Source organism: Bufo bufo, chromosome 4, assembly GCF_905171765.1.
Source record: "Bufo bufo chromosome 4, aBufBuf1.1, whole genome shotgun sequence".
Taxonomy (NCBI): Eukaryota; Metazoa; Chordata; class Amphibia; order Anura; family Bufonidae; genus Bufo; species Bufo bufo.
This window is the reverse complement of record NC_053392.1, coordinates 526,395,131-526,414,273: the sequence shown is the minus strand read 5'-3', so window position 1 is coordinate 526,414,273 and position 19,143 is coordinate 526,395,131. Positions and strand designations below refer to the sequence as shown.

Sequence of the window (19,143 nt, the reverse complement as noted above, 5' to 3'; positions counted from 1 at the left end):
TTTGGCTCCGCACGTCCAGGCGAACACCATAACGCTGAAAGCAGCGTTTTGGTGTCCGCCTCCAGAGCGGAATGGAGGCGGAACGGAGCCAAACTGATGCATTCTGAACGGATACTTTTCCATTCAGAATGCATTGAGGATGAACGGATCCGTTCGGGGCCGCTTGTAAGAGCCCTCAAATGGATCTCACAAGCGGAACCCCAAACGCAAGTGTGAAAGTAGCCTTATCAACTTATTTGGTTATAACACAATAATCCACCTCCGACAGCAGAACGACATTTGTAACAACTAGTAAAACATGGCCGGGCTTCACAAAATCCTATGTTATTGACATAATTGCTAAAAGTAAAGTTCTTTTGCATTCCTTTAAGGGTCCATTCAGACGTCCGAAAGTGTTCTGCGGTCCACAAATTACGGATCAGCAAAACACGGATACCGGCCGTGTGCATTCCGCATTTTGCACACCGCACATGGCCAGCCCTATGATAAGAATGTTTATTGCGGACAAGAAGAGGACATGCTTTATATTTTTTTGCGGGGCTGCAGAACGGAACTACGGATGCGGACAGTCCGCATCTTTTGCGGCCCCATTGAAATTAATACACCTGTTCCACAATGCGGAGCCAGAACTACGGACGTGTGAATGGACACTTAAGGGAACCTATCTTACTGAACATGGTGTCTGAGCTGTGTACAGCCAGTATAGAGCAGAAGGAGCTGAGCAGACGGATATGAAATATTCAGTATAACTTGTATTTCATTCATTTATATTCCTGCTTATTCTGGGCTCTGAAGTCCAGGAGACGGTCCTATCAGTGACTGACAGCCTTTCCCCTATGAATGTCCATACAGAGATAGCTGTCAATGAATAGGTGGAATAGTAGAAGTTGTGTGCATTTAGCACATGTAGTAGGTATAGTAGTACGTAGCATGAAAGAATCTGCCAAAAGCCATACTAAAGAACACTAAACAAAATGTAATGGACTCGGCAGAGCGGTGGATTTTTCCTGAAGCATGCTCGCCCATGTAATCTTCAGCATGTCATATTAAAGGGGTTGTCTCATGACAATCATTCTACATTTTTCAAATCAGCACCTGGATCTGAATACTTTTATATTTGCATGTAATTAAAAATTTTGCATAGTTATTCAAGAAAATCTATCTATATAGTGCCACCTGCTGTTTGTTTGTTTTTTGTCTAATTTCTCAGTCCACCTCACTGAAGTGGACGCACATGCTCAGTTCCATCTTTTAACTGCCACCTGACAAAAGAACACTCCCCCTGAGCTTCCAGCTAGAATAACAATTGAAGCAATGAATAGGGAGATCTCTAGATCCATCATTCTCAGACTGATATTGAGGCTCTTATAGGAATAAACAGAACGGACTTCTTGTCCCCGTTTTAGACACCGGTCTTAATAACCCGTGCACTGGCAGTGGATCCACTAAAGTTATGAAGAGGCGCCAGCCTCTAAATAACTTCGGCACATCCAATGCCGGTCTAAATCTATGCCAGCTGCCGGCTGGTCTCCTTCGCCGCCCACACCACTCCCCCTTTTTTAGACCTGACGCGAGCGTGGAAAAGTCACAGATTGTGCGCAAATAACTATTGTGCGACAATCTGAGCCAGAAATATGCGAAAAACTGGCAAATTTATCTTAGTAAATGACCCCCTCTGTGTCAATTGGAGAGTCGGTGCCGGTCAGACAGCCAGAAGATAAGAGATAACTAACACATTCCTATCACTACAGTCTATATCATGTCCCCAGAGAATAAACATCTTTAACGATGGAACACATTTAGACAAGCACTGAAGAGATCCATCATCTCAGTGGGTTATTTTTTAACCAGCCACCTGCTCCATCACTTAACAGATGGTAACAAGAATGATAATTGCAGGATTGGGCTTGTAAATTATAGGTTAGATGTGCTGTTCATTATGAAGCATGGATTTATGAAGGGGTGCAAAATGATCCATGTACCTTCTTCTAGTTCAGTGATGGACACCTGATGTGGATATCCGTATTAGGGTCATGCACACGGCCAAATACGCATTTCGGTCTGCCAACAACAGACCCATAAAATACAGACACTGTCCGTGTGCATGGCGCATTTTTCTCACCCCCATCAATAGAAAGAGCTATTCTTGTCCTCAATATGGACAAGAATAGGATATGTGCCATCATTTTTGGAATGGCCCCAAGGATCCGGACAAAATATGCATGTGCGCATGACCCTTTAAGTCTATATCAGAATAATAGGAGGCTATCAGAGCTCAGCGACCTCAGGCACTTCCAACGTGCTCCATTGACTTTTATGGGTGTTCTGGGAACAGCGAAGCAGGTGTGTGTGCTGAGAGTTGTAGTCTCACAACAGCTGGAGTGCTGGACTACATTATGGTGGCCAAAACATGACCACAAGAGTCCCTACCCTTCCATACTACTGTATCTGTCACTAAATGGTGCTCCACTGAACACAGCTTTGCCTCGGTATGACAGCATGTGCAATGGAACATATCATGATTGATTTTCTTAATGCTTATTTAGCTAGAAGAATACAGAGATACAGCATGGGTCCATAGAGTTTCATAGATTTCCATATTTACAATGTGACTCTATAATACGGCCACATTCATTTTCAACCCTACCCTATACTATGGATATGTCATTCCTTAAAGGGGTTATCCCATCACTAATGCAAAAGATGAAAATCGGATATCACATGACAATCTCTGTCTAACAGAGCTAGAATCAGCCCTGTACCTCATATGGATCCAGAAACCACCCCATTTATTGTTCCAATTGCTCTGCTAGATTTAGATCAAGCTGGCAAATTTGGGGGTGTATATATATATATATATATATATATCAAACACAGGGGACATGTACTTTCTGCTGCCGCCTTCTTGCTATCACAGCTCAGTAGGCAGCTGAAGGATGGAGAGGTGGACAGAGAAATCAGAAAAAGAGCAAACAGAAGGTGGCGCTATACAGATACATGTTATTGAGTAAATCAGTGGCTATGCGTTAAATTTTTTATTACATGCAATTACAAAAGAGTTCAGATCCAGGCGCTGGTTTAAAAACTGCAGAAGAATTTTTGTGGGACATCCCATTTAATGAATGGTGGGCAGGGTTACCAACCGTCTAGAAATTTCTGGCCACTGTTTTCCTGTGTCCATGAAAAAAAAAATAGTCGTGTCCATGATCTTTTTCAGGCTGGTGGTACTTGACTAGATTATGTTGGTGGTAATTCTCATTATTTTACCGCTCACAGTAGATGTTGGTAAAGTTATTATCACTATATTACTTACTGTATAATCTTTATCATTGATTATAGATTTCAATTTGTCCGTAAAAAAAAGTGTTGACTGTCCGTGATTTTGGCATAAGTTGTCCAGAAAAAAGGAAACTTCTGGTTGGCAACCCTGTTGGTGGGGGCCCTATTCTGAGAATGAAGGGGCCACAGCACTGATTTCAATGAACAGGGTCATGTAGCACAGCTGGGTAGAAAGGGGAAGCTGTCATAAATCTGTTGCCCCTTCATTTTCAGGATCGCTGTGGGTCCACAGGTCAGATCTCCGACGGTCATATAGTGGTGGCATATCGCAGCAATATGCCCTCTTATCAAGAGAAGAATAGCCCTTTAAATCTGTAGAGTATGTGCACAAGGAGGGCACAAGAAGGGAACATTACTAGTCTGGCAGAAAAACATAAAATAGTTTAATGACTGTATTTCTAGTATTGAAGGTGTACATTTGCTATATAAATAACTGCTCTCTCGGGTTTCAGAAGGCAGATATCTCCTGAGACCTAGCCTGCCTAATGAAGACGTGTTTACCTGGCTCCTGGAGCTGTCAGCATGCACGCCGTTCTGGAATAATCCTATGGACAGGTCTATTCTGCCAACAAACCCATTTCATTTATTCTCAATTGTGCCAATCACTAGCACTTACCAGTTGTCACATTGCCAGCATAGGTGTAAGGACAGCTTAAAGGGAAATCTATCTTTTCTGCTGGGTACAGGCAAGGAAGGTGCTACTGCGTGTCCTGAACTAAACATATATTGCTGATAAACTTATACAGTCAGGTCCATAAATATTGGGACATCGACACAATTCTAACATTTTTGTCTCTATACACCACCACAATGGATTTGAAATGAAACGAACAAGATGTGCTTTAACTGCAGACTGTCAGCTTTAATTTGAGGGTATTTACATCCAAATCAGGTGAACACTGTAGGAATTACAACAGTTTGCATATGTGCCTCCCACTTGTTAAGGAACCAAAAGTAATGGGACAATTGGCTTCTCAGCTGTTCCATGGCCAGGTGTGTGTTATTCCCTCATTATCCCAATTACAATGAGCAGATAAAAGGTCCAGAGTTTATTACAAGTGTGCTATTTGCATTTGAAATCTGTTGCTGTCAACTCTCAAGATGAGATCCAAAGAGATGTCACTATCAGTGAAGCAAGCCATCATTAGGCTGAAAAAACAAAACAAACCCATCAGAGATATAGCAAAAACATTAGGCGTGGCCAAAACAACAGTTTGGAACATTCTTAAAAAGAAGGAACCGGTGAGCTCAGCAACACCAAAAGACCCGTAAGACAACGGAAAACAACTGTGGTGGATGACCGAAGAATTCTTTCCCTGCTGAAGTAAATACCCTTCACAACAGTTTGCCAGATCAAGACCACTCTCCAGGAGGTAGGTGTATGTGTGTCAAAGTCAACAATCAAGAGAAGACTTCACCAGAGTGAATACAGAGAGTTTACCACAAGATGTAAACCATTGGTGAGCCTCAAAAACAGGAAGGCCAGATTAGAGTTTGCCAAACGACATCAAAAAAGCCTTCACCGTTCTGGAACAACATCCTATGGACTGATGAGACCAAGATCAACTTGTACCAGAGTGATGGGAAGAGAAGACTATGGAGAAGGAAAGGAACTGCTTATGATCCTAAGCATACCACCTCATCAGTGAAGCATAGTGGTGGTAGTGTCATGGCGTGGGCATGTATGGCTGCCAATGGAACTGGTTCTCTTGTATTTATTGATGATGTGACTGCTGACAAAAGCAGCAGGATGAATTCTGAAGTGTTTCAGGCAATATTATCTGCTCATATTCAGCCAAATGCTTCAGAACTCATTGGATGGCACTTCACAGTGCAGATGGACAATGACCCAAAGCATACTGCAACAGCAACCAAAGAGTTTTTTAAGGGGAAAAAGTGGAATGTTATGCAATGGCCAAGTCAATCACCTGACCTGAATCCGATTGAGCATGCATTCCACTTGCTGAAGACAAAACTGAAGGGGAAATGCCCCAAGAACAAGCAGGAACTGAAGACAGTTGCAGTAGAGGCCTGGCAGAGCATCACCAGGGATGAAACCCAGCGTCTGGTGATGTCTATGCGTTCCAGACTTCAGGCTGTAATTGACTGCAAAGGATTTGCAACCAAGTATTAAAAAGTGAAAGTTTGAGTTATGATTAGTATTATGTCCCATTACTTTTGGCCCCTTAACAAGTGGGAGGCACATATGCAAACTGTTGTAATTCCTACACCGTTCACCTGATTTGTATGTAAATACCCTCAAATTAAAGCTGACAGTCTGCAGTTAAAGTACATTGTGTTCGTTTCATTTCAAATCCATTGTAGTGGTGTATAAAGCCAAAAATGGTAGAATTGTGTCGATGTCCCAATATTTATGGACCTGACTGTATATTTTTTTTAATTTAAACATTGATTGTTCTTCACTTCCATCACATATTCAAAGTTGTCACTGAAGAACAGGGAGGGGGTCATACAGTTTCCACAAGCCTCACTGACTTAAAGGGGTTGTCCCATTACAAAAACTTATCCTCTATCCACAAAATAGGGGATACGTGTCTGATTATCAGGGGTCCATCTTCTGAGGCCCTTACTAGTTACGAGAATGAAGAGCCACATTTCGCCGCTTTAGTGGAATAGAACACATGCATGTGTGTCCACCACTCCATTCAACTCTATGAAACTGCCAATGACAGCCGAGTACAACGCTCAGCTATCTCCAGCAGCCCCATAGCATTGAATGGAGCAGCAGCACGCATGCCTGTCCGCCACTCCATTCAAATGGGGGAACACAGGTCCCTGTTTTCATGATCGTCAGGAGCCCCAGCGGTTGGACCCCTGCTGAACAGACACATATCTCCTATCCTGTGGATAGGAGGTAACCTGTTTTAAAGGGACAAGCCCTTTAAATAGAGGGCATCATGCAGAGACATCCCCGTCTACCCCTGATATTTGTTGTTGAAATGGGGGATAAGGGTCCCTCTTTTCTCATGATAGGGGCCCCCGTTTACTAGATAATTATGGCATGTTATCAGTCGTTGGTTTGAGGTTTTCCACGTGGATACGCGAAAATGACATAAGAAAGTGGCTGAACCCATTGTTGGACTGGGGGTTCACTGGGCCCACCAGAGGAAATCATTCTCAGGGCCCAAACAGCACATAATCAATAAAGTCTAATTGATTTTGGTTTAAAGAAATAGACCCTAGTGGAAAGTGATATCTTTTCCTGGACCTTTGCGGCCCACTATAGTATTGGAGCCTGGGTCCACCAGGGGATGAATCCTCTGCTACTCTGGTGGTCCAGTCTGATTCTGGCTGAACCTATTAGTATCTGGTATTAATAGATGCCTGCTTACAGTGATACATAAAAAATAGCAAAAATTTCAGGGAAAACCAAAGCGAAAGGACTTGCACTTTGAACAAGTTAAGTGATAAAAACACATCACCTACCCTTATAACCTTGCTCACTTTCACGGAGATCAATTTTAGTGATGGCTTTGAGGTCGTTGTCCCATAGACGAATGCAGCCATCTCTTCCACCAGTACAAAAGCCTTCTTCACAGGCATACATACTAAAAATCCCAGCCTTTGATGTAAAGAGAAGGAAATACACTGAGATACAGTATAAACCTTACAAAGCACCTTCCCATATACTGTCCTAGGACATAGTAGGGGTGGGGTACCTACCAGTATACACCAGTAACACTTACACTGTGAGCTCCTTGAATGGTACGGACCAGCGTCAGACCCTTCCACACATAGATGTCCCCATTTAATGCACCTGAGTAAGTGACGTCATCTCTTGCACACGATAAGCACAATATGGTCTGTAAATCTCCAGTTTTCCCAAAAATCCCTCTCTTTGCTGTGAGGGCATTTCCACATAAAGTCCAGAACTATAAGAACACGGGAGATCCAAATCAAGAAAACATGTACTACTTACTAAAGTAACGGTAATTTCACCCTGTCTGTACCCATTTTTCAAATACACCTCTATGGGAGAAATGTAGTTATGTATTTCTGTAGCCCACTGCCAATTTTACTAAAACAAGCAACAGGTAATTATTTTTTATGATTGCACGTTACTCATTTTTGGCTAAAAATCATTTTTTTTCAATTGGTCTTTATTTAAAATATTGAGCTGTTCTGTCACAATGGGTTAACAGTTTTTCTAGCTGTGTGACATTCTTTCACTTTGTGCCGGTCATCTAATAAACCTTATCTCTAAACTGCTGAGAGGCCATAAACACTTATTTATCAGTAAGATAAGAACTGAGCTATAACAAGGGTTTATAATGTTAAAGAGCAGAAATGGAGCCCCTCAGCTCCTGGTCTGACGAAAAGACAGAAAATCCAAAAGGTGCTACTAGAGCATCTCAGCTCTGTACAGAAAAAATGATAAATACCAATTAAAAAATATATTTTTAGCTCAAAATGGGTACAATGCCATAAGAAAAAAAATGCCCCCCAGAGGTGTACAGAGCCTTTAAAGGGATTTTCCAGTGATACAAAATAAATAAATAAATAAATCGCCTGAAATGCTAAAAAAAATGAAACTCTCAATATACAGTAAGTACCTTTAGGGTACTCTATACGTGGCAGAAGTTTTCAACTGTGCACCTGCATGCAAATCTGCAGCAAAATCCACTAGTGTTACATATGGATTTCCCTGCACATGTGAGGCACTGTGGAATTCACCCTATATATTGTAGCATACCCATTTTTTATGTAAAATTATTCAGCTATATATGGATGGGTTTTCAAAAACCCCATCCTCCTGTAATGTACAGTAGTTTGCTGCAGGATTTCCCCTCTGAATTATGCACAATTTTCTGCCTGCCACTGTTCGGGTCCCCACCTCATTTCAGTTTATAATCCCAGTCAATACCTTACAGCGATGGCTATGATATGACATAGCACCCCGAAGGAGTGAGGGACCCACACATTGAAAAAAAAAGTATATTTTAAGTATACTGAAAATTTTGCCATTTTGGGAAATTTTATTTTTTTATGATTCAAATATTCTAAGGGAAAAAAACAAGAAATAAATAATAACAGAAAGTATAACTTAAGATTTTGTATTATTCAGTCCAGCCACTAGACTGTTGCATTATTTCTACATTATTGTATTTTTTTTGATCCAGGATATCATACAAATTTTGACACTATGACGTATCACATTAAACAAATGTTAATTGACGCAGTATAGAAACATGTATTTTTAAGCAGTAAAACACAAAAAAAAACTATTATTTAAAGAAAACTGTCCAATAACTCACCTTGATATGTTTGACCCCACAACTGACCAACCTGTTCTGCTGATATGGATCCCATGAGATATCAAAGATCTGTAAGGAAATAAAGTGATATTTATTGCATATTTATATTTATCATATATTGCATTATATCGCATATATATCAAATCCCAATTTAATGGAGGACCACATATATCATACAGATATGCCACTTCTGCAGTGTGAAAAACTGCATGTTCTTGACTTTTTCAACAACACTTGCATAAGTGTTGAGGGAGAGAGGCCCAGTGGCCCCACCACATTTATCATCTTCGACATCAGTTTTCTGACATGGAAGAAGACTGAAATCTACGTGAGCCAGTATCCCAGCACCGGCAGTGCGTCTGGCTATTATAGCCCGACATACCCTCTCCTACATTCAGTGGTGGACTACAGCAGCGATCAGTAACCTTTGGCACTCCAGCTGCTGTGAAACTACAACTACCAGAATATAATGATTCACATTACTCCAGATATTTTAAATTTTTTATAAAATTTGTGGGATAAACCTTTTAAAGTGGTACTGTACTTTCAGTAAATTTTGATATCTCATAGGGACATATTAAAAGTTTAGATAGCTGGGGGTCTGAGCGCTGAGACCCCCACAGATCTCTAGAACGAGGGGAAAGAAGCGCCAATTAGAAACCAATTTGGTTGTCTCCACTGACCTGAAACCATTTGGAGATCTCTTCTGAGCAGAAAACAAATGTGGATGTCTCCACTGAGCAGAAACCAATTTGGAGATCTCCACTATGCAGAAACCAGTTTGGATGTCTCCATCAAGAAGAAGCTAATTTGGAGACCTCCACTGAGCAGAAACCAGTTTAGGTGTCTCCACCGAACAGAAACCAATTTGGAAATCTCCACTGAGCAGAAACCATTTTGGATGTCTCCATCAAGCAAGGCCAGTTTGGATGTCTCGATCAATAAGAAGCCAATTCGGAGGTCTCCACCAAGCAGAACCCAAATGTGAGATCTCCACTGGGCAGAAACCAATTTGGATGTCTCCATGGGATGCCAAAACCAGTGGCTAACATCCACCTCCCATGTTTTTATTTTTATTTTTGCCAGTACTATGTGTAGTTTCTACCTCACAAGCAGAAAAGACTGCAGTAAAAGGCTGTGACATGGCCATTTACAGAGGGAGAGATGAGTAACGCATTGAGCGGAAAATCCTAAAATGATGGTGGAGAGGGTTTGAACTGAGTTTGTGGAGCATGACGAGGGTGAGAAAAACAAGATTTGTTTGTTAGGGAGAGCACATATAGTTGTGATTTCTAGAAAAGATTTTAGGGCATCCCCGTTGCTTAATGGAGATAAATACACAACGTCTGCTTGCTTCCAAAATGGAATACTCTCCCAAAATTTCAACTCTGGCATATCATCATTACTCCACAAGAGAGTACAGGCATCTATTCTAGAGTTTTGATGGAGTGTCTTGACCATACATTGCGTTCTGTCAATGGAGTTATGAGAAGGCTTGTTATATTGCCATCAAAACATCGTGCCAGTGCCTCCGCATTGTATTGGAGAATACAAAAAATAGTGGTAGGTTGTGGTGGCTCACTAGCAAGTAGTTAAGGTATGGTGCTGCAAGCTCATATAGAGGGAATCACCCCACCCTCTCTTAAAGGCAAATGTAGTAATAGGAAAATGAGCGAGCACTCATACACTTGGCAACCAGATTGACATGTGCAGAAAATATTTATTAAATCCCCATAAAATACAAGTAATAAAATTTATAAGAACAATGTAGCAATAATATACAACATTACAGTCACATATATTGTGGTAGATATGGTCGACACTATATTCATATGACTCAATAGTGTCGATAAATTCAATAATATATATCACACCAAAAAACTTCAAGTATATGCTGTTATTTGGGAAGAGGGGGTATTATCTTCTAGCGCTCTATCCCAATTTGGGAAACTGAATGTCACTGAAAATGTTGTAGGTGTATTCACTGGGAGCGCAATATGTTCATAAAGTGTCCACAGGAATCCTGATAATGTGAAAAGTCTCTTATAGCATATCCTTTTAAGCTCGATATGAGCTTTGAATTGAAGAAAACTTTAAATCGATATTTGGCTTACCGTCTAGCGTCTGCTGTCTCCCTATTGCTTCAATGGAGCTTTAAATATTTGCCGGCTTATTCAGTCGCTCCATACAGCAAGCTGGTTTAGATTTCGCGGGAGTTCCAAAGATCGAGGGAGTTGCCGCAATTTCCTTTGGTGCAGCTTTCGACAATAAGAATAGTTAATCCTTTACTGTAGAGATTTTCTTCTGTATGGCCATACAGTATTATCGGAGGCTTTTGGTCAGTGGTCCACTGAGGAAGGGAGAGTGAATCTACCCGTAACGCGTATGGTGAAACAAGTGATGTACCTGCATTGAAAAGCCTCCGATAATACTGTATGGCCATACAGAAGAAAATCTCTACAGTAAAGAATTAACTATTCTTATCGTCGAAAGCTGCACCAAAGGAAATTGCGGAACAGTGTGGCAACTCCTGCGATCTTTGGAACTCCCGCGAAATTTTAATCAGCTTGCTGTATGGAGCGAATGAATAAGCCGGCAAATATTTAAAGCTCCATTGAAGCAATAGGGAGACAGCAGACGCTAGACGGTAAGCCAAACATCGATTTAAAGTTTTCTTCAATTCAAAGCTCATATCGAGCTTAAAAGGATATGCTATAAGAGACTTTTCACATTATCAGGATTCCTGTGGACACTTTATGAACATATTGCGCTCCCAGTGAATACACCTACAACATTTTCAGTGACATTCAGTTTCCCAAATTGGGATAGAGCGCTAGAAGATAATACCCCCTCTTCCCAAATAACAGCATATACTTGAAGTTTTTTGGTGTGATATATATTATTGAATTTAATCGACACTATTGAGTCATATGAATATAGTGTCGACCATATCTACCACAATATATGTGACTGTAATGTTGTATATTATTGCTACATTGTTCTTATAAATTTTATTACTTGTATTTTATGGGGATTTAATAAATATTTTCTGCACATGTCAATCTGGTTGCCAAGTGTATGAGTGCTCGCTCATTTTCCTATTGGAGAATACAATTGCTTTGAATGGCACTTGTAATATGTTGACTGTGGTGTGGAGAATCTGAAAGTTCTCCTCTATTATATTACTGCTGCTTTTAGGAGAAGCCATTGGGCACTACAAGCATTAGGATGCCTGATCAGTACTTGTGCCCCACTTTTCCAAATCATTCAGACAAGAACATTGAGAGAATTGAATCCGCTATATCGTAAACTTTCCTTTTTGTTGTGTAGTTTATACTACACCTCACGTGTATAGCAGATGTGCACAGCCATCATGATCAATGAGCGCATGCAATTTATTTTTTCAGAGAAGACTAATTGCTTTGCTTTCCATTTTGCAGCACAGCTTGAGAAAGTTCTCTTTAAGTACTTCTATCAACAGGCACATAATTAGTTTGTTAAATTGTACATTTCCATTGGATACCGCTCCATAATATCCATATTTCAATTGACAAAGGTAGGTACGTTGCCTACCCATAGACACTGGATACTAGTTTGTGGAGAATGCTGGTTGTGATTGGTTTTGCAGACTATTTGTTATCTTTGGAGCTACCAGACCTTCTCCAATGTCTACTGTAAGTAGAAACTACCAGTTCTTCGTAAACAGGTGTCTACAAGAGGTCTTGCTCCCACTTATTTCTTTGTTGGGCCATCTGAATCTATTAGATGCTCCATGTTAAAGAAGTCTGTTCTGGTGGTGGACTCCCTTCAGAGGGGTTCTTAAAATCTAACACTAACAAACTGAATACTAGAAGTATTTTAGCCTTCGAATACACTTATAGTTACCTCGAATGGAATTCCTAGGCGTTGTGACTACAAGAAGAGCAGCCCATGTGTGTATATGTCTAGCCCATGAACAAGGGGTATGCCCAGGCAGATGTTGGAGGTTTTAGCCTTTAAATATGAAGAAGCATTAAATATGTCCATTGGGTTCTTTGTATCCTAGATTACCCCATAAGTACACAAAAACTGCACTTCTCCTGCAGCCACATTCCTCTATATCATGGACAACTAAGCCTATGTTCACATCTGCATCGTGTTTTCCATTCATGATGACTTACAATGGGATATGTTGGGTTTTATTTGTTGTTTCCATTGTTTTGATGGCAAGAATAGCACCCTATAACTGCACTATTACTGCCGCCAAATCTGGTTGAAAACTCCCAACTGAAGTGTGAACAGAGCCTTAAATTTAACCAGACTATGACCAGACTGATTTTTGCAAATCTGACATGTGTCACTTTATGTGGTAATAACTTTGGAATGTTTTTATTTATCCAAGCCATTCTGAGACTGTTTTTTCGTGCCATATTGTACATCATGTTAGTGGTAAATTTGAGTCAATATGCTTTACCTTTATGTATAAAAAAAAATTCCAAAAATTGTACAGAAATTTTTGAAACACTTATAATTTTTTACATTTTAATTTCTCTGCTTTTAAGGCAGATAGTGATACCTCAAAAAATAGTTATTACTTTACATTTCCCATATGTCTACTTTATGTTGGCATCATTTTAAAAATGTCATTTTATTTTATTAGGACATTAGAAGGCTTACAATTTTAGAAGCAATTCTTACATTTTTTAAGAAAATTTCTAAAACCCACTTTTTTAAGAACCAGTTCAATTATGAAGTCACTTTGTGGGCTTTACATAGTAGAAACCACCCAAAAATTGCCCCATTCTAGAAACTACACCTCTCAAGTTATTCAAAACTGATGTTACAAACTTTGTTAACCCTTTAGGTGCTCCACAAGAATTAAAGGAAAATGGAGATGAAATTAAAAAATTTAACTTTTTCCGCACATTTTCCATTTTAATCAAAATTTTCCTGTAACACAGAAAAGGGTAACAGCCAAACTAAACTCCATATCTATTACCCTGATACTGCAGTTTACAGTAACACCCCATATGTGGTTGTCGACTGCTATATGGGCGCACGGCAGAGCTTAGAACAGATGGAGCACAATATGGTTTTTGGAGGGCAGATTTCCCTGGAATAATTTTCAGGCGCTGTGTCGTATTTGAAGTTACCCTGAAGTACCCCAAATGTGACCCCATTTTGGAAACTACAACCCCCAAAGTATATATCAAGGGGTGTAGTGAGAATTTTTTTTTTTTTTACGGTATTCATCTAGGGGTATAATGAGAATGTATTTTTACATTTTGGAGTTTGTCTAATTTTCCAAATTATAATTCGCTAATAATGTAATAAAATGTGGAGTGTTAAAAAACTGTGGATTGCATAATAAATTAAAAATGGCCAAAAGTGCATAAAAGTAAAAAAAAATGTAACTTGATTAAAGGGTAACTGTCATATTTGTTTTTATTTGCTAGTTTATTAGAGCTAGGCATGTATACCTGAGTTAGTCTGTCAATGATTGTCAAAAGATCTGTAATTACCTTATAATAACATCTTTCATCAATGTCCTCTGTCCCTTTCCACTGCTCCCTTAAAGAGAACCTTTCATCGGTCCAAACATTGTAAGATAATTATCAGGCTGTGTAGAGCGGCGCCCTGGGATCTCACTGCACTTACTATTATTCCGGGGTGCCGCTCTGTTCTCCCACTATGTTCTCCGGTATCTTCACTGAATTGGTTCTACTAGGCGGAGTCTGCCCTGTTTCTCCCTGGGAGTTTTTTTTTCTCCCAGGCTATGAGCTCTGTGCTGTGATTGGACAATGTTTTCGGATATCAAGACTACTATCTCGGACTTCGTGGAGGTACATAAACTAGATACCTCTAGTCCTACCATCCAATGGGAGGCATTAAAATGTGTAATCAGGAATAGGCTGATATCCCATGCTTCCAGGCTTAAGAAGATGCGTTCCGCGGAGATTGCAGAACTCCTGCGGAAATTGGCCGAATTAGAGCGACACCATAAAAAAGACCCCTCGTTGATGGTGTTCAACGAGCTTAGCAACATTAGATCTGCTTTACGGAAAATTATCCACCAAAAATACCTGGGGGCCAGAGATAAACTCAGGAAACTTTTCTACGGTCATGGGGACAAGAACGGTAGACTCTTAGCCAGAATGTTAGGGGCGAGACAACCAGTCATCCCTTCTCTTAATTGTAGGAATGGGGGCAAGGTCCATACTACTAGGGATATTTTGCAAGAGTTCCAATCTTACTATGAAAGCCTTTATAACTTGAAAGGGAAGTAAGCTAGTTTGGCTCCAGACCTGAAAGTTCAGAAAATTAGGCAATATATGTCACAATTATTGGGCCCTAAATTATCTGCGGAGGAGAGGGGCAATTTGGAGAGGGATTTTTCCCTTCACAAGATTCAGGGGGTTGTTAAAAGATTAGAGGTTAGTAAATGCCCAGACCCGGATGGCTACACCCCTCGCTTTTATAAGACATTTCTAGACGATATTTCCCTTCCCTCACCGATATGTGTAATTCTATAACAAATGGCTCTTGCTTTCCAGCTCAGGCTTTGATGGCTCAAATTTGCGTACTTCCCAAACAGGGTAAAGATCCTTTCGTGTGTAGCAATTACCGCCCAATTTCACTGATCAACAAGATTTATGCCAAAATCCTTGCCGACAGGCTGAAAGACTACATGCCGTCTTTGATTCATGCAGACCAGGTGGGCTTTGTCCCTGGACGGGAAGCAAGAGACAATACTATCAGATCTTTAGCCCATATTGCGAGGGCCACCTCTTCCGGATCCCCCTATGCCTTCTTTCGGTCGACGCGGAAAAAGCCTTTGACCAGGTAGATTTGGTAAATTTGCAGGAGGCTCTGGGGGCTTTCGGACTGGGTCCCAATATGACACATAGGATCCTTGCCTTATATCACAACCCTAGAGCTCAAGTGCAGGTGAACGGGGCTCTTTCTGCCCCCTTCCCGATTCTTAATGGTACGAGGCAGGGGTGCCCCCTATCCCCCCTTTTGTACATTATGGTCATGGAATTCTTAGCCAGGGCTCTTAGAGCCAATCCTTCCATTAAGGGACTTAACGTCGGAGCGTTAGAATCTAAAATAGCCATATACGCTGATGACCTTTTAATATATTGTTCCGATCCGGTCGTTGGTCTCCCCTACATTTTGAGGGAATACTCAATACTGCCTGTTACAGTTTCGTCCCTGAAAAGCTTTGTTTTCTTTTCAATGGAAACAGGACTTTATCTCATACCTGGGGACAGCCATTCCATCCCGTTTAGCCAACCTGTATCGACAGAATTTTGTCCCGCTTTTAGAAGACATTAAGAAAGATTTACTGTCATGGGGGAGACTTCCTCTATCGTGGTTTGGGAAAATACACACGCTAAAGATGAATGTGCTGCCAAGAATTCTGTACCTCTTTAGAACCTTCCCCATCCCACTGCCGTGTGCCTTTTTCAAGTCCCTTAGAACTCGGTTCTTGGACTTCATTTGGGCTGGTTCGTCCCCTAGATTGGGGATGCGTTTTTTAACAAGATCAAAGATGAGAGGGGGGATGGGAGTCCCGGATATGCAACTGTACCATAGAGCGGCGATCCTCTCCTATGTGTTGGACTGGTTCCACAGTAATTCCTCCAAGAAGTGGGTCTAGTTTGAAAGGCAAGAGATGGGTTTCCCGGTTCAAGATCTATTGTAGATTTCTCCACTTCTATTGTGGATTTCTTCCATTTCTCACCAATGGGGTGCTGCAGATCTGGGACAAATGCTCTGTACCTCTAGGATGCACTTCCTTTCCAGGTCCCATGACACCTATTTTTAACAACCTTAGCTTCCCAATGGGAATGAGCCAGCAGTCGCTGTTGGGCCTTCGTAGGGAGGAGAATATAAGGGTACACCAGTTAGTACTGAAAACAGTAATACGACCCCTAGACTCCTTCTCTGGGCAGACTGACAGGGGGGTCCTGGTTCCAGTATATTTGCATTAAGAAGTTCATATCCTCTCTAGGGCTCATTTCCACCCTATCTAGAGACCTTACGGCCTTTGAATCTTTATGTCTCCAGGAGTCTCCACCCACCCATTTGGTATCTCTGGTCTATGGGCTGCTGCAGGAGAGTGGGGGATCTCCATCTTCTTTGCCATACATAAATGCTTGGGAGAAGGAACTGGGGAAAAATTTCTCTTGGAACAGTGGATAAAAGCATTCACCCTGTTCCACAAGTCTTCCGTCAGCTGTGGTTTGCAAGAAAACAATTTCAAGATTATGTCCAGATGGTATAGGATGCCAGCTATCTTGCATTCCTTCTACCCGACCTGCTCGGATTTATGTTGGAGATGTGGAAGAGAGAGGGGTACCATGTCTCACATTTGGTGGCAGTGTTCTAAAGTGCCCCATTTTGGGAGGCTTTGAACGACCTATAAAATCAGGTTACAGGTACTTCAACACAGTGGGGGAGTCTGCTATCCATACTTCCCGGGCCCATTCAAACGCTAAAGAAGGGCCTTCTGAGATTTTTTGTGCAGGCCGCACGTTTGGTTGTGCCTATACACTGGAAGTCTCGTGACGTTTCACACGTCAAAGAATGGTTAGACACTTTTGAAAAAATACGCAGGATGGAGGAATTATTGGCTGCAGATAAAGGTACGAATAGGAAGTATCTTAAAACGTGGACCCCTTGGATTTTATTCAAGGATACTCAGGTGTTTCTTAGTTGGTTAGCTCAAGCTGATAGTAGCGGGTAACTGACAGATTCCCTCCTTCACGAAATGATACCTTCCCTTTTGTGTTCTCCTTCCCCACCTCCGTCTATTTGGATGCTATCTTAAGTGTTTGTGTTTTGTGTACTTTGCTTTATTTCATTATCTGCTCCATAAGAAGTTATTATAGATTTATGCTGTTCACTTTCAGTGTCACGTACAGTGGCTTATGTGTATTCTGATCTCAATATGATGGAATTATTGTATGTCAGCTGTACCGCTGTTTTCAATATGACTTCCTTATTAAAAATAATTGAACAACAAAAACAGTAGCTGCAATTTACTCCACTTTTTATAAAGTATATATATTTTTTTTAAAGTAGCATTGCTCTTTTAACAAACACATTGTAAGGGTATGCTCACATGGCAGATATTCCATGTGGAATTCAGCTAATTTCTGAAGCTGAAATCCGCTTGAGATCCACCTCCCTGAGGACCTCTCATTTAGGGCTTGTTCACACGACTGTGCCAGGTTTTGCGGTCTGCAAATTGCGGATCCGCAAAACACGGATGCCGCCCGTGTGCCTTCCACAATTTGCGGAACAGAACGGATGGCCCTTTATGGAAATGCCTATTCTTGTCGGCAAAACGGACAAGAATAGGAAATGAATTTTTGGGGGGGCCACAGAACAGAGCAACGGATGCAGACAGCACACGGAGTGCTGTCTGCATCTTTTTCGGTCCCATTGAAGTGAATGGGTCCGCACCCAAGCCGCAAAAAATGCAGCTCGGATGCGTAACCAAACCACGGTCGTGTGAACGAGCCCTTATTGATATAGTAAGTATAGCATTAGTTCGTACATTCTGTGTTTGCAGAGTGCTGTTGCATTGTGTTTGTTATTGTTGTCAATGGGAAGTCCGTGTCATAGTTTATACAGCGTGGAATTAACCACGTGCAGATTTGGAATCAGTGTTGCAGTAAAAAGAACCAGCATGTCACTTTTTACATTGCGTTCCATACGGAAACCACAGCTGGATTACCACATGCAAAGTACTCCTATTGAATTAAGCTAAATCCGCGTACAAATCGGCAGCATGTAAAGGCGAGTACGCATTCGCGTTATAAATTCTGTTATAGGGTTCCATTATAACAGAGTTATAACGGATTATAACTGAATTTTAAGACGGAATTCAAAATGGAAACCTTTAAGAGGCATTCCGTTTTGCTCCGTCCTAATACATCTCTATGAGCACATATACCGTAACGGTTCAGTTTTTTTCCATTATTTATGACGGGAAAAAAGTCCAGTCGACAGGACAGAGCAAAACAGAATGCCTCTTAAAGGTTTCTGTTATAACTCTGTTATAACGGAACTCTATAACGGAATTTATAAGACGAATGCGAACCCGCTCTGAAACTGTAAATCCTTGTAAAAATCTGAGGGTCATCCAACATTTGCCATGTGAACATACTCTTAGTATTCTGAAATTTACCAAGGCAGCCCTCAAGCATAAACATGCATACAGTTCACAACAAAAGTATATGGGACTCTTGTGATACCCTGTCGGAGTGGCCAGTAGCGGTTGCCAATACTTTGCCTTTCTGCCAATCCCAAATGCAAACTGTGTTTTTGGCATCCAGACCCACAGAGGCGAGGCGCTATGGAGAGAGAGAGGCAACAAGATATCAATGCTTCAACATATCCTAATTATTACAATGAATCTAATAGTCCATATACTGCACTAGTCTTATACAATATGCAGAGGACATAAAATATATCTGACTGTATACAGTATGCAATACAAATAATATATATATATATATATATATATATATATACA

The 19,143-nt window shown here is 41.0% G+C and overlaps 1 protein-coding gene across 1 annotated transcript in view; it reads right to left on the bottom strand.

The window, feature by feature from the left end:
• The window catches only part of EML6 (EMAP like 6), a 198,419-nt gene that overhangs the window by 138,407 nt on the left and 40,869 nt on the right, over positions 1-19,143 (bottom strand). Inside the window, exons 3-6 of the mRNA XM_040429747.1 lie at positions 18,863-18,961; positions 8,616-8,684; positions 7,047-7,232; positions 6,787-6,922 (exon numbers count right to left, since the gene is read on the bottom strand). Of these exons, the coding sequence (XP_040285681.1) occupies positions 6,787-6,922; positions 7,047-7,232; positions 8,616-8,684; positions 18,863-18,961 (490 nt within the window). The remainder of the gene's footprint in view (positions 1-6,786; positions 6,923-7,046; positions 7,233-8,615; positions 8,685-18,862; positions 18,962-19,143) is intronic.